This window comes from Procambarus clarkii, chromosome 6 (assembly GCF_040958095.1).
Source record: "Procambarus clarkii isolate CNS0578487 chromosome 6, FALCON_Pclarkii_2.0, whole genome shotgun sequence".
NCBI lineage: Eukaryota > Metazoa > Arthropoda > Malacostraca > Decapoda > Cambaridae > Procambarus > Procambarus clarkii.
The window spans coordinates 35,661,408-35,677,906 of NC_091155.1; the positions used below are offsets into that span (position 1 = coordinate 35,661,408).

At 36.8% G+C, this 16,499-nt stretch overlaps 1 protein-coding gene across 1 annotated transcript; it reads left to right on the top strand.

Moving 5' to 3' along the window:
• The first annotated feature begins 2,861 nt into the window (after positions 1 to 2,861).
• LOC138355994 (zinc finger protein 729-like) lies at positions 2,862 to 11,333 on the top strand. Its single transcript, XM_069311543.1, has 3 exons — positions 2,862 to 3,788; positions 3,927 to 4,376; positions 9,617 to 11,333. The coding sequence occupies exons 1-3, from the start codon at positions 3,347 to 3,349 to the stop codon at positions 10,645 to 10,647; spliced, it is 1,923 nt and encodes a 640-aa protein (XP_069167644.1). The 5' UTR covers positions 2,862 to 3,346; the 3' UTR covers positions 10,648 to 11,333.
• The last annotated feature ends 5,166 nt before the right edge of the window (positions 11,334 to 16,499 follow it).

Genomic DNA, 16,499 nt, shown 5'->3' on the forward strand with positions numbered 1-16,499 from the left:
AAAACTCTAAGCCTCTACAACACTCACTGTCCCCTCCTTACCAAACAAGTAACTCATAAAAGAAAAAATAACCCGTGGCTCACAAGTGGCATAATTAAATCAATCAACAAAAAACATGAATATGGAAAGAAATTTAGGAGTGGCCTAGTTTCAAAGGAAGTAGTTAAAAGGTACTCATCAGTGCTTACCAGTATCACAAGAAAAGCAAAACTTTCATATTATGAGACTAGATTCAAAGAAGCAAAAGGCAACATGAAAAGCACATGGAATACCATCTCTAATATCCTAGGAACTAAACAACACTCCCACAACCAGATAACACTCTCTAAGGATGGCCTTACACCGTCATCTGACTTAGAAATGGCGAATAAATTTAATAGCTTCTTTTCATCGATTGGTGCTAACCTTGCAAGTAAAATCCCACAGACTCAGACACATATCAACACATATCTCTCAGGCAGCTATCCAAACTCTCTTCTCCTTTCACCAGTCAGCCCGACAGATGTTGTGTCCATCATACACTCACTAAAAACCAAAGCTGGGAACATCAGTGAAATCCCATCCATTGTATACAAGAGCGCCTCCCATGCCCTTGCGCCACCTATACCTCTGCTGTTCAACAAATCCCTTGAGTGTCATACCTTCCCTGATATCCTTAAAAAAGCAAGAGTAACGCCAGTGCATAAAAGAGGTAATCCGGCAGACATAAACAACTATAGACCAATATCGAACCTACCCATACTATCAAAAATATTTGAAAAAATTACCTACAAACAGCTTTACTCCTATCACGTAAAATTCGACATTCTTAGCTCCTGTCAGTTTGGCTTCCGCTCTCAAAAGAGTACCAACGATGCAATTATTAGTCTCCTTGATATAATTTACTCAGCCCTTGACAAAAATGAGTTTCCGATTGGACTCTTCATTGACCTGAGAAAGGCCTTTGATACTGTTAATCACGATTACCTCTTATGTGAACTCCATCATTATGGAATCCGAGGCCATGCACTGGACTATATCCAATCCTATCTAGTGATAGACACCAATGTGTAGCCATCAATAATATAACCTCTCCCATTCTACCAATAACCGTTGGAGTGCCACAGGGCAGCATCTTGGGGCCTCTTCTATTTCTTATATACATCAATGATCTGCCTAATGCCTCTAACATTCTGAAACCTATTTTGTTTGCTGATGATACTACCCTCATCTACTCCAACCCCAACTCACATACACTAAATGATGTTGTTAATAATGAACTAAAAAAAGTCCACTTATGGATGTCAACCAACAAACTAACACTTAATAATAATAATAATAATAATAATAATAATAATAATAATTTTTATTTAGGCAAAGGTACATACATAAAGAGATTTTACAAAGTTTGTTGGCTTTATAGATAAGAGCTAGTACATACAATGCCTAAAGCCACTATTACGCAAAGCGTTTCGGGCACGAAAAAACACTACTGACTAAAGCTTAAAACTAATGGGTAAAAAGAAAAAAATGCGTAAAAAATACTTAACATAGAAAAGACCTACTACATCCTATTTGGAAGCAAATCTACAAATGCAATTCAGCTTCAGATAGACAACGTAAACATTAGTAATAAAAATTATGGAAAGTTTCTTGGCCTATTCCTAGACAAGAGACTCAACTTCAGTACCCACATACAACACATAACTAAGAAAGTCTCTAAAACAGTTGGTATACTCTCCAAAATCAGATATTATGTACCTAACTCTGCTCTCATCTCTCTATATTATGCACTAATCTATCCCTATCTCAACTATGGTATCTGTGCATGGGGTTCAACCACTGCAAACCACCTCAAGTCCATCATCAACCAGCAAAAATCTGCTATCAGAATAATATCAAATTCTGCTTTCAGACAACACACAGCCCCCTTGTTTAACTCCGTAAACATGCTAAACATAATCTCGCTCCATAAATTCTCTTGTGTCAACTACATTTACAAAACTCTGTTCTTAAATGCAAATCCTGCTCTGAAACTCTTCCTGGACAGATGTAATAGGACCCATTATCACCACACCAGAAATAAATATCTCTTTGATATCCCCAAAGTTAAACTTAATCTGTGTAAACACTCTATGCAAATAAAGGGACCCAGTTTATGGAACTCACTCCCTACTGAATTGAAAAGCTGTCCAACTTTTACATCATTCAAAATCAATACTAAAAAGCACCTAATTTCATCTTCATAGTTTTTCACTTTTTGCCTTAAAATTGCACTATATCTATTGCTACCCAATCTCCCAACCTTTATGTTCCCAATTTGAACATCTTTACCATTGTGATCATTGCTGTCTTCTTATATGTGCTGCCAATCTGCTGTATGGTGTTTATAAATCTTGTTTATCTGTATCTTTTGCTACCCAGTCTCCCAATCTTTATGTACCCAATCTGAACATCTTTACCATTGTGATCATTGCTGTCTTATATGTGCTGTCAATCTGCTGTATGGTGTCTATTAATCTTGTTTAAATTACTAATCAAGCTGTCAATGTAATCAATCAGAGCTTTAATATAACAATGTGCTTTAATATACTTACTAAGCTCTCTCATCTCATTTTTCTCTTGCAATGTATTTGTTATCATTTATCAATTCTGATAGAAATTACCTACTTAAAATTATCTGCTAGATTAAGGACCTGCCCGAAACGCTGCGCGTACTAGTGGCTTTACAAGAATGTAAATTCTGTACTATCCAATGTATTCTCACAAACCTAATGTACCTTCTTGTATATATATAAATAAATAAATAAATAAATAAATAAATAAATAAATAAATAAATAAATAAGAGTGCCGTTCGTAGGCTGAATATTCCCCGCCTCACAGTTCCCGTTCTCGTTGACAGGGCAGGTGCGAGAGACGAAGACGTCCGTCATGACATCCTTCGCCATACCTTCCGCTTCATCCGTCATGTCCGTGGCCTGAAGAGACTAAAATTTGTGGCCTGAGGAGATTTTAGGGTCTATGGCCTGAAGAGACTATAGGGACCCCATCCCTCCGCTATTTCCCGGTATCGGGCAGCCGGGGCGCATCCGATCCCACGATCGTCGTCGCCCCTAAATCAACACAACAACAGACATGAGCATAAAACGACCGGCATAAAACCTTCCCACGTACGATCGTCGTCGCCCCTAAATCAACACAACAACCTTCCCACAAACTGCACCTATCATAAAGAAGAAGCCCACCATTGACCTTCAAGTGCTCACATCAAGTCTAACTCTACAACAGCCTAAGAAACAACACTCAAGCCTTGCCTAAGCCTTAACATTGACGCCCCACGTGAGGCGTCACCCAGCATCACCACTCATGCAGTCAAACGAGGAGAAAACCTTCCCACACACTGCACCTATCATAAAGAAGATGAAGACTCACCAGTGTCCAGAGTGTGGGAAGGTATTTACTCGTCTTGGACAAATGAAAACTCACATGTTAGTGCATTCGGGTGAAAAATCTCATAAGTGTCCAGAGTGTGGGAAGGTATTTACTCGTCTTGATCATATGAAGACTCACATGTTAGTGCATTCGGGTGAAAAACCTCATAATTGTCCAGAGTGTGGGAAGAGGTTCAGTCAGCTTGGAAGGATGAAGACTCACATGTTAGTGCATTCGGGTGAAAAACCTCATATGTGTCCAGAGTGTGGGAAGAGGTTTAGTCAGCTTGGAAGTATGAAGACTCACATGTTAGTGCATTCGGGTGAAAAACCTCATAATTGTCCAGAGAGTGGGAAGAGGTTCAGACACCTTAAAAGTATGAAGACTCACATGTTAGTGCATTCGGGTGAAAAACCTCATAATTGTCCAGAGTGTGGGAAGAGGTTCAGTCAGCTTGGACATATGAAGACTCACATGTTAGTGCATTCGGGTGAAAAACCTCATATGTGTCCAGAGTGTGGGAAGAGGTTCAGTCAGCTTGATAGTATGAAGCGTCACATGTTAGTGCATTCGGGTGAAAAAACTCATAATTGTCCAGAGTGTGGGAAGAGGTTCAGTCAGCTTGGACATATAAAGACTCACATGTTAGTGCATTCAGGTGAAAAACCTCATAAGTGTCCAGAGTGTGGGAACGTATTCACTCATCTTGGAAGTATGAAGCGTCACATGTTAGTGCATTTGGGTGAAAAACCTCATAAGTGTCCAGAGTGTGGGAAGAGGTTCAGACACCTTGGAAGTATGAAGACTCACATGATGATGCACATTGATGCAAGACCTTTTGAGTGTGATGAGTGTGGCAAAAGGTTTAGAGATCGTAGATCAATAATACATCACATGTTAGTACATACAGAAGAAAGGCCTTTTGAGTGTGATAAATGTGGCAGATTATATAAGTCACGTTACGGTATAAAAGCACACGTGTTAGTGCATTTGAATGATTAACCTTCATGAGTGTCCAGAGTTTTGGAAGAGATTCAGTCATCTTTGTAGTATGAAAACTCACAAGATGGTGCATTTGGGTGATAGGTTAAACATTTTGAGTGTGAGAGATAAATCAGAAAATGTTTTAAGTATATTGTAAAATAAAGCACATATTAGTTCATTAACTTATAATACCATTTTTCCAATTTTAAAATTGTTGGAAATTGTAAACTTTATCAGAAATATCTTGCACTCTCCATAGCTGCAACCAATTATTTCATTATATATTTTTATACTGTTTTAGCTAACCCAATTCCGTATACTGTATTAAAAAACATGGTGTTGTTACTTCACTGTAACTTGTTTCTCACTCTCCAACCCCTGCCCTATTTTCCTTTCTGTTGTCATGATCGTGTATGTACAACTGGTACCAATTGTCTTTTGATATCTGTGCACCTCATAGCTTCCGTTCCACTTTCTTCTCTGCCACAGAAGAAATGTGGCAATATTTCACAGCCACAGTGCTGGCATTGGCAGTGCCATCACTGCCACCACAGTTGAAGGCTTGAAAGCAAGCCAAAAGCACTCTAGTTGATTTGTTAACTTTTAACTGTGGTTTTATATATATACTATTGTACTATTTTTATGAAATATTAAAATAATTTTTGTTATTTTGCTTAATGACTGAGATATATAAATCATTAACAAATATATATTAGACAGGAATTTATTTCAGCTAAACCTCTTCATTTATATTTGCATCCGATATTTTTAGTAGTCTGGCCTATCTACAGTAGTTATAGTGATCTAACACCTGTATTATTGTGTGCATTAAGATAGATACTGATAAAAGGCTAACCTTAGTTCAGTAGTCATATTAGCCTGACTGGCATTTATAATTTTCTTAGTTGGAAAAATATATTTTCTCTAGCCCAACGATATATAGTAATATATATTACTCGGCTGTTAAATAATATTTGCCAGACTGAGATATTTATGTTATAGCAGTTATATTATCCTGACTCTGGCAATTATATTATCCTGACTCTGGCAATTATATTATCTTGCCTGGCAATTGTATTAATCAATCAGACTTGCAATTACAGGGTATATTACATGTAACCAGACTGATAATTACATTAACTTGACTATCAATTATACTATCCTGACTGAATTATGTGAGCATGACTCCGGCAATTATATTAGCCTGAATCTGACAATTATAATAGCCTGATTGACAATTATATTAACCTGCAATAATATTATACTGATTTGCAATTATATTACATATATCCTGACTGAGAATTGCATTAGCTTGACTGGCAATTATATTATCCTGACTCAATTAAATAAGTCTGACTGGCAATTATATTACCCCCCTGACTAGCAGTTATATTATCTTAACTAGCAGTAATATTAGCCTGACTGGCAATTATATTAGCCTGACACCAGCAGCTACATTAGCGTGATGGTAAATGTATTATCCTGACATAATTATATTAGAATACTGGCAATTATATTTTCTGATCTGACAATAATATTAGCCTGACTCTGCCACTTGTATTAACCCATTTTATAAAGTGGCATTTTTCATTTATAGTATATTACCATGACTAGAATTTAATTTTTTTTTGGAGTATTTCATTGAATATAGTTAGCCTAGGCTTAATTACTGCTAGTATTTACATCAGTTGTCTATATTTGCATTATTCTCAATATCTTTGATTAATAAGTATTTCGAACTATAAATTACAGTGTAATGATTGGATTTTGTGTAATCCAATACAGTGTAATACATTGGATTTTTTTCAATGACAGGGCAGTTAATAAATAGAACACATTAGGTAGTGATGTGGTGGAGGCAGACTCCATACATAGTTTCAAATGTAGATATGATAGACCCCCAATACGCTCATGAACCTGTACACATTGCCGGAGTCATGCTCACATAATTATTTGTAGATATAAGCCTAAATTTAATTATTGCATAATTGGTATGTATGATTATTATAGGCCTGTTTTACCAGGTATAGGAGTAGCCTTTATGGCAGGGGTGGCCAAACTTGCTTACTGTAAGAGCTGCAAATGATAAACCTCAGATGTTTGAGAGCTGCAGGAGAACCATTTGAGAGCCAAAGCTTCCTTACTGAATAATGTCAACAGTGTCTACTGGCTATTTATTGATGATTTTAACTCATTTAACTTATTTTTCCTTAAGTCTGATTTAGGTGGATAATCATACGAAAAGTTTTTGTGATCGGGTTCATACTGGCGTTTCAAGTTCCTGGCTTTGTAATGACTGAATGGCACTTGACAAACAAGACACAAAGGTTTACCTCCTTTAACTGTGAATGCAAACTTTGTTCCACAAGTATCGGAACTTTTTATATAGTCGTGCATTTCTTGCCCTGGATTCGGGTAGAAACTTTTAGAATATTCACATTCTCAAGAATTTTTTACTAGCCACATATTAAAGGTCAAAGAGCTACGGTTTTTGCCGCTCTGTGGCCAAACCACGGCTTGCAATCTGTCATCTAGGCAAACCAAAACAATATAGTTTATTGTTTTGATTGGCAGTTTAGGTTGATGTTGTGTCGATGGATGTGAATGATGTGAAGTTATTATTTGCTTATTTGCAATCATTGGCCCATATTATTTATAGATATAATATGGTGTAATACTTGACTCTTACCTATTACCTTTTAATTATATTATATAGAACTGGACGATTGTTTCAACATAAAAAGTCGCTGTCCACTCTCAGTAACTAGAAATGTTATAGAACTTACTTGACAATTATCTCAACATACAAAGTAACTGGTCACTCACAGTAACTATATGTTATAGAACTTGCAGGAAACACTGTACATATTAGTGACCTTACAAGAATGTAAAAATGCCAATCTTATGTAATCTTACCAACCATTGTACTTGCTTGTGAATAAATTATTACTGTATTATTATTAATATTATTAATTTACTTGACAATTATCTTATTAACATACAAGGTCACTGTCCACCTACAGTAAAATATGTTATAGAACTTAGCTAACTCCTATTAATAACTTACATTATTGGTAACAATGGGATAATTAAGTTGAGGCACTAATAGGGTCAGTTTGTTAGATCACACAGGGAGAGGAATTTATTGAGGTTATCCTCGTGTGATAATACAGTGTGGCTTCAGGACCAATAAAAGCACCAACAATGCTCTTATAAATATGCTTAAATTATTACATGCAGTACTTAACAAAAATGAGCTCCCCATAGGTTTGTTTGTTGACTTATGCTAGGGTTTTGACACTGTTAACCACAATAACCTTCTGAAACTCCAACACTATGGAGTTAGAGGTCACTCGCTTCAGTACTTGCAATCTTATCTCTGTCAGCAGTATATTTCAGTGAATGCTGCTACTTCTCCCACTTTGTCAATTAACGTTGGCATTCTGCAGGGGTAGCATACTTGGTCCACTCATTTTTCTCATATATATCTTCCAAATACCTTGATATTTTCTCTTCAGCACATGAAGAAGAAACAATCTTCATATTTTCTCACACGCTAACCCACTTATTCTAAATGACTCGGTGCACACTGAACTAAATGAAGTCCATTAAATTGACTGTTAACAAACTTATCCTTAACATCGACAAGGCATTTTACATTTTTGTTTGGTAAGAAGTTCAACAATCAGATTAATCTTAAGACTATGATGACCAAACCACACACCCGAAGATGAGACGACAACGTCTCGGTTCGTCCTGGACCATTATCATAATCGATTTGATAATGGTCCAGGACGGACCGAAATGTCATCATCTTCTCATCTTCTGGTGTGTGGTTTGGTCATCTTCCCATCATTTTTATGGGTAATGTTAACATTGTCTATCTGAAGTTGAATCTGATTTGATAATTTACTACCAAATAAACTGTGGAAGGTCTTTTCTATGTTTAGTGTAAGTTTATTGGTTGACATCCATGAGTGGACTTTTTTAATTCACTGTTGACAATATTATTTAGTGTGTGGGGGTAGGGGTGAGAATAGACAATGGTAGTATCGTCTGCAAATAGTATAGGTTTAAGAATGCTAGAAACATTTGGCACATGATTGATGTATATAAGAAATAGGAGAGTTCCCAAGATGCTGCCCTGTGGCACACCTATGTTCAAGTGAACATAGGTGTGTTCATAGGTCAAGAACTATGTTTCTTGGATAAGTCGCTCCACACAATTGTTGCTTGGACCGTCGACTTCCTATGGCGTCACCTCTCACATATTTACGTCTAATTTCGTTATGAAATTAGATTATTTCAGAGTAAAAATAGGTTTGATCATGTTCTATGTGTAGCACCAACATTATAGTAAGTAAATATACCATATTTCTTCATTACTTACGTAATGCTAGGACGATTTGGGTAGTTTTGGCCTGATTTGGGGTGATTGGGGTAATTCTATGGACCGACTATAGTGGTGTGTCCACTCACAAGATGAGTGGCGCTGCCCAATACTGTCACTATAGTGGTGTGTCCACTCACAAGATGAGTGGCGCTGCCCAATACTGTCACTATAGTGGTGTGTCCACTCACAGGATGAGTGACGCTGTCCAATACGCCCGAAACGCATTGCGTAATAGTGGCTTTAGGCATTGTATGTACTAGCTCTATCTATATATCAATCCATTAATGTAACATCACTTGTATGTATATACCTTACCTGAATAAACATCTGAATCTGAATCTGAATCAATAAACTTGCCCCTCAGGGCAAAATTTAAAAATTTAAATGCAAAGTAGTGCATTCACCATGGGAGCAATGTTTCCTTCAGAAAGTATATAAACGTGTACCATTATATTTTTATAAATAAATTGCAAGCATATTCTTTAATTTGAAAAAAAATGAGGAAAACCTAAGACTTAAATGTAGAAAACCAGTTACAAACAAAAGTAAGAAGTAGGAAAAATAAAGTGTGGCACCAGAAAGAACACTGGAACGCCTAGGTGAGCGTCGCCGCCATTATCACAACGCGGGACAGTGAGTGTCCAGACATGAGCATAAAACCTTCCCACGTACGATCGTCGTCGTCCCTAAATCAACACAACAACCTTCCCACAAACTGCACCTATCATAAAGAAGAAGCCCACCATTGACCTTCAAGTGCCCACATCAAGTCTAACTCTACAACAGCCTAAGAAACAACACTCAAGCCTTGCCTAAGCCTTAACATTGACGCCCCACCGTGAGGCGTCACCCAGCATCACCACTCATGCAGTCATCCGAGGAGAAAACCTTCCCACAAACTGCACCTATCATAAAGAAGATGAAGACTCACCAGTGTCCAGAGTGTGGGAAGGTATTTACTCAGATTGGAAATATGAAGCGTCACATGTTAGTGCATTCGGGTGAAAAAAATCATAAGTGTCCAGAGTGTGGGAAGGTATTCACTCGTCTTGGAAATATGAAGCGTCACATGTTAGTGCATTCGGGTGGAAAACCTCATAAGTGTCCAGAGTGTGGGAAGAGGTTCAGACGCCTTGGAAGTTTGAAGACTCACATGTTAGTGCATTTGGGTGAAAACCCGCATAAGTGTCCAGAGTGTGGGAAGGTATTTACTCATATTGGAAGTATGAAGCATCACATGTTAGTGCATTTGGGTGAAAAACCTCATAAGTGTCCAGAGTGTGGGAAGGTATTTACTCATCTTGGAAATATGAAGCGTCACATGTTAGTGCATTCGGGTGGAAAACCTCATAAGTGTCCAGAGTGTGGGAAGAGGTTCAGACACCTTGGAAGTTTGAAGACTCACATGTTAGTGCATTTGGGTGAAAAACCGCATAAGTGTCCAGAGTGTGGGAAGGTATTTACTCATATTGGAAGTATGAAGCATCACATGTTAGTGCATTTGGGTGAAAAACCTCATAAGTGTCCAGAGTGTGGGAAGGTATTTACTCATCTTGGAAATATGAAGCGTCACATGTTAGTGCATTCGGGTGGAAAACCTCATAAGTGTCCAGAGTGTGGGAAGAGGTTCAGACACCTTGGTAGTATGAAGACTCACATGATGATACACAATGATGAAAGACCTTTTGAGTGTGATGAGTGTGGCAAAAGGTTTAGAGATCGTGGCTCTATAATAAGTCACATGTCAGTACATACAGAAGAAAGACTTTTTGAGTGTGATAAATGTGGCAGATTATACAAGTCACGTAACGGTATAAAAGCACACATGTTAGTGCATTTGAATGATAAACCTTCATGAGTGTCCAGAGTTTTGGAAGAGATTCAGTCATCTTTGTAATATGAAAACTCACATGATGGTGCATTTGGGTGATTGGTTAAACATTTTGAGTGTGAGAGATAAATCGGAAAATGTTTTAAGTGTAATGTATAATAAAGCACATATTAGTTCATTAACTTATAATACCATTTTTACAATTTTAAAATTGTTGGAAATTGTTAACTTTATCAGGAAAATATCTTGCACTCTCCATAGCTGCAACCAATTATTTCATTATATATTTTTATACTGTTTTAGCTTACCCAATTCCATATACTGTATTCAAAAACATGGTGTTGCTATTTCACTATAACTTGTTTCTCACTCTCCAACCCCTGCCCTATTTTCCTTTCTGTCGTCATGATCGTGTATCTACAACTGGTACCAATTGTCTTCTTTGATATCTGTGTACCTCATAGCTTCCGTTCCACTTTCTTCTCTGCCACAGAAGAAACGTGGCAATATTTCACAGCCACAGTGCTGGCATTGGCAGTGCCATCACTGCCACCACAGTTGAAGGCTTGAAAGGAAGCCAAAAGCACTCTAGTTGATTTGTTAACTTTTAACTGTGGTTTTATATATATACTATTGTACTATTTTTATGAAATATTAAAATTATTTTTTTATTTTGCTTAATGACTGAGATATATAAATCATTAACAAATATATATTAGACTGGAATTTATTTCAACTAAACCTCTTCATTTATATTTGCATCAGATATTTTTAGTAGTCTGACCTAACCACAGTAGTTATAGTGATCTAACCCCTGTATTATTGTGTGCATTAAGATAGATACTGATAAAAGGCTAACCTTAGTTCAGTAGTCATATTACCCTGACTGGCATTTATAATTTTCTTAGTTGGAAAAATATATTTTCTCTAGCCCAACGATATATAGTAATATATATTACTCAGCTGTTATATAATATTTGCCAGACTGAGATATTTATGTTATAGCAGTTATATTATCCTGACTGACAATTATATTATCTTAACCTGCAATAATATTATACTGATTAGCAATTATATTACGTATATCCTGACTGAGAATAGCATTAGCTTGACTGGCAATTATATTATCCTGACTCAATTAAATGAGTCTGGCAATTATATTACCCCCTGACTAGCAGTTATATTATCTTAACTAGCAGTAATATTACCCTGACTGGCAATTATATTAGCCTGACACTGGCAGCTACATTAGCGTGCTGGTAAATATATTATCCTGACACAATTATATTTGAATACTGGCAATTATATTATCTTATCTGACAATAATATTAGCCTGACTCTGCCACTTGTATTAACCCATTTTATAAAGTGACATTTTTCATTTATAGTATATTACCATGACTAGAATTTAATTTTTTTTTTTTTTAGTATTTCATTGAATATAGTTAGCCTAGGCTTAATTACTGCTAGTATTTACATCAGATGTCTATATTTGCATTATTCTCAATATCTTTGATTAATAAGTATTTCTAACTATAAATTACAGTGTAATGATTATTAATTTGTAGATATGTCTAAATTTAATCATTGCATAATTAGTGTGTATGATTATTATAGGCCTGTTTTACCAGGTATAAGAGTAGCCTTTATGGCAGGGTGGCCGAACTTGCTTACTGTAAGAGCTGCAAATGATAAACCTAAGATGTTTGAGAGCTGCAGGAGAACCATTTGAGAGCCACAGCTTCCTTACTGAATAATGTCAACAGTGTCTGCTGGCTATTTATTGATGATTTTAACTCATTTCACTTATTTTTCCTAAAGTCTGATTTAGGTGGATAATCATACGAAAAGTTTTTGTGATTGGGTTCATACTGGCGTTTCAAGTTCTTGGCTTTGTAATGACTGAATGGCACTTGGCAAACAAGACACAAAGATTTACCTCCTTTAACTGTGAATGCAAACTTTGTTCCACAAGTATCGGAACTTTTTATATAGTCGTGCATTTCTTGCCCTGGATTCGGGTAGAAACTTCTAGAATATTCACATTCTCAAGAATTTTTTACTAGCCACATATTAAAGGTCAAAGAGCTACGGTTTTTGCCGCCCTGTGGCCAAACCACGGCTTGCAATTTGTCATCTAGGCAAACCAAAACACTATAGTTTGTTTTGATTGGCAGTTTAGGTTCGTGTTGTGTTGATGGATGTGAATGATGTGAAGTTATTATTTGCTTATTTGCAATCATTGGCCCATATTATTTATAGATATAATATGGTGTAATACTTGACTCTTAACTATTACCTTTTAATTATATTACAGTATATAGAACTGGACGATTGTTTCAACATAAAAAGTCGCTGTCCACTCTCAGTAATTAGAAATGTTATAGAACTTACTTGACAATTATCTCAACATACAAAGTAACTGGTCACTCACAAAAACTATATGTTATAGAACTTGCAGGAAACACTGTGTGTGTGTTAGTGACCTTACAAGAATGTAAAAATACCAATCTTATGTAATCTCACCAACCCATTGTACTTGCTTGTGAATAAATTATTATTAATATTATTAATTTACTTGACAATTATCTTAACATACAAGGTCACTGTCCACCTACAGTAACAATATCTTATAGAACTTAGTTAACTCCTGTTAATAACTTACATTATTGGTAACAATGGGATAATTAAGTTGAGGCACTAATAGGGTCAGTTTGTTAGATCACACAGGGAGAGGAATTTATTGAGGTTATCCTCGTGTGATAATACAGTGTGGCTTCAGGACCAATAAAAGCTCTCAATTAACGTTGGCATTCTGCAAGGGTAGCATACTTGGTCCACTCGTTTTTCTTATATATATATATATATATATATATATATATATATATATATATATATATATATATATATATAATGTCATACCTAGTAGCCAGAACGCACTTCTCAGCCTACTATGCAAGGCCCGATTTGCCTAATAAGCCAAGATTTTATGAATTGTTTTTCAACTACCTAACCTAACCTAACTTTTTCTGCTACCTAACCTAACCTAACCTATAAAGATAGGTTAGGTTAGGTAGGGTTGGTTAGGTTCGGTCATATATCTACGTTAATTTTAACAACAATAAAAAAAATTTGACCTCATACATAATGAAATGGGTGGCTTTATCATTTCAAAAGAAATAAATTAGAGAAAATATATTAATTCAGGAAAACTTGGCTTATTAGGCAAATTGGGCCTTGCACAGTAGGCTGAGAAGTGCGTTCTGGCTACTAGATACGACATATATATATATATATATATATATATATATATATATATATATATATATATATATATATATATATATATATATATATATATATATATATATATATAATCCAAATACCTTCATATTTTCTCTTCATCACATGAAGAAACAATCTTCATATTTTCTCACACGCTAACCCACTTATTCTAAATGACACGGTGCATACTGAACAAAATGAAGTCCATTAAATTAACTGTTAACAAACTTACCCTTAACATCGACAAGACGTTTTACAGACTGGTAAGAAGGTTTTCTGGTTTTTGTTTGGTAAGAAGTTCAACAATCAAATTAATCTTAAGACTATGATGACCAAACCACACACCAGAAGATGAGACGACAACATCCCGGTTCGTCCTGGACCATGATCACAATCCATTTGATAATGGTCCAGGACTGACCGAAATGTCATCATCTCTTCATCTAATGGCGTGTGGTTTGGTCATCTTCCCATTATTTTTATGGATAATGTTAACATTGTCCATCTGAAGTTGAATCTGATTTGATAATTTACTACCAAATAAACTGTGGAATGTCTTTTCTATGTTTAGTGTAAGTTTATTAGTTGACATTCATGAGTGGACTTTAATTCACTGTTGACAATATTATTTAGTGTGTGTGGGTAGGGTGAGAATAGACAATGGTAGTATCGTCTGCAAATAGTATAGGTTTAAGAATGCTAGAAACATTTGGCACATCATTGATGTATATAAGAAATGTGAGAGGTTCCAAGATGCTGCCCTGTGGCACCCCTATGTTCAAGTGAGTAAAGTAAGGACGGTTATGCTATTGATGACCACATGTACATGTCTGTCACTGAGATAGGAATGTATAGAGTCCAGAGCAATATAGTTTACCTCTTAAGAGGTAGAACAGCTTGTTGACAGAGCCCAAGTGCTCTGTCAACAAGAATTAGGACAGTTGCCTGTGAGATTTGTAGTAACATGTGTCTGGGTCTCTGGGATTTTTCCGGCAAGGTTTGTACCAATTGATGAAAAAAAGCTATTAAATTCAGTTGCAATATCTAAGTCTGTTGCAGGTGTGTAACCATCATTGGATAGTTTTATCTGCTTGTTATGAGATTGTTGTTTAGACTCTAGGATGTTAGAGATGGCTTTCCATGTACTTTTCATATTTCACTACACAAAGAAATCACAATAGCGTGATGCATCAAATGAACAAATCCACAAGGGCCGTGACGAGGCCCTTATCCATGTCGTTGCTCAGTCGATTAAAGCAGTGTCTGGGATGCTCTCAGATGTAGGTTCAATCCTCGTCACGGCCCTTGTGGATTTTTTCATTTTCATATTTCGTTTTGCTTCTTTAAATCTATTCTCATAAAAGGAAGCTTTGGCTCATCATATTATATTGATAAGCATTGATGAGTATCTCTTAACTTCTTTTGTAATTAAGCCAATTCTATGTTTTGTTTCATATTCGTGTTTCTTGTTAATTATAAGTAAATAAATGTTTATTTAGGTAAGGTACATACATCAAGAGATTTTACAAAGTTTGTTGGGTTAATAGATAGAGCTAGTACATACAATGCCTAAAGCCACTATTACGCAAAGCGTTTCGGGCAGGAAAAACATTAATGACTAAAGCTTAAAACTAATGGGTAAAAAGAATAAAATGTGTTGAGAAAAAATAAAAATAGAGGTAAAAGAGGGGGGGGAACACGGTTGAAAAAGCAGCACAAATACAATTGCAAATTATTACAGAAAATTACATTCAAACAGCGTTATTTTGAAAAAAAAAAAAAACATACATGGGTTGACAACAGAGGGGTAAGGTAGGTTACAGGGAATTTATTAGGTAGTGCTTCATTTTTATCTTAAACTGGTTGAGAGAGGTACTGTCTTTAACATGGTTGGGAAGATCATTCCACATTCTTGGTCCCTTGATCCCCCTCCCCGCTCAGTTCGTTGTCGCCATGTGGGGGCTTAGTGGGCGGCTGCCGGAGTGTGATGCTCCTTGGGACAGTCCTCTGTCCTTTTCTAGCCTTGTGCTCCTGCTGCCGTCCTCTCCAATTCTGCTGGGCATCTTTTCCTTTTCCTTCTGTTTCGTTTTTCTCCCCCCTCTTCTCCTATCTGCTTGCCGTTTCCTACCGACCTTTTGCTCGTTCTGGTTCTTCCCTTGGACTTCTTCTATTTTGACGCCCGGGTGCTTGAGGAGGCATACTCATGCACCCGTAGAACTGCAGTACCCGACGTCGAGAGCGAGGGGAACCTTTTATTGTCAATCCCCACTTCGTCACTGAACCCGATCTCGACGGACTGTCGGTTTCTTAAGGTGGCGTTTGTGGGGCGTATACTCGCGACGCACCCCTAGGAGGCCCCGACAAGATCGGCGATAGCTTCTTGTTGGGTGTCCTGCCTCTAATTGTGGCTCCATGGTGGGTGTGGGGGCACATTCGTGAGTGAATTCTTTCTTTCGTCAAGATGATTACCCATGCTTCGGCTTCTTCTGGTTTACCTTCTCAGGCTCGTGGGGTGGACGACCAAGCCCCCGAGTCGGTCCGTATTGGAAGACCGGGCTCTGTAGCCTCCGCTGCATTGGGCCCCGACCTTGCTC

Excerpts from the sequence above, each read along its gene's own strand:
- LOC138355994 (XM_069311543.1), top strand. The coding sequence starts at position 3,347 with ATGCAGTCAAACGAGGAGAAAACCTTCCCACACACTGCACCTATCATA. Across the intron at positions 3,789-3,926 it reads GAGGTTCAGACACCTTAAAA|AGTGTGGGAAGAGGTTCAGT; the intron begins GTATGAAGACTC and ends ATATGTGTCCAG. Across the intron at positions 4,377-9,616 it reads ATTATATAAGTCACGTTACG|GACGCCCCACCGTGAGGCGT; the intron begins GTATAAAAGCAC and ends AGCCTTAACATT.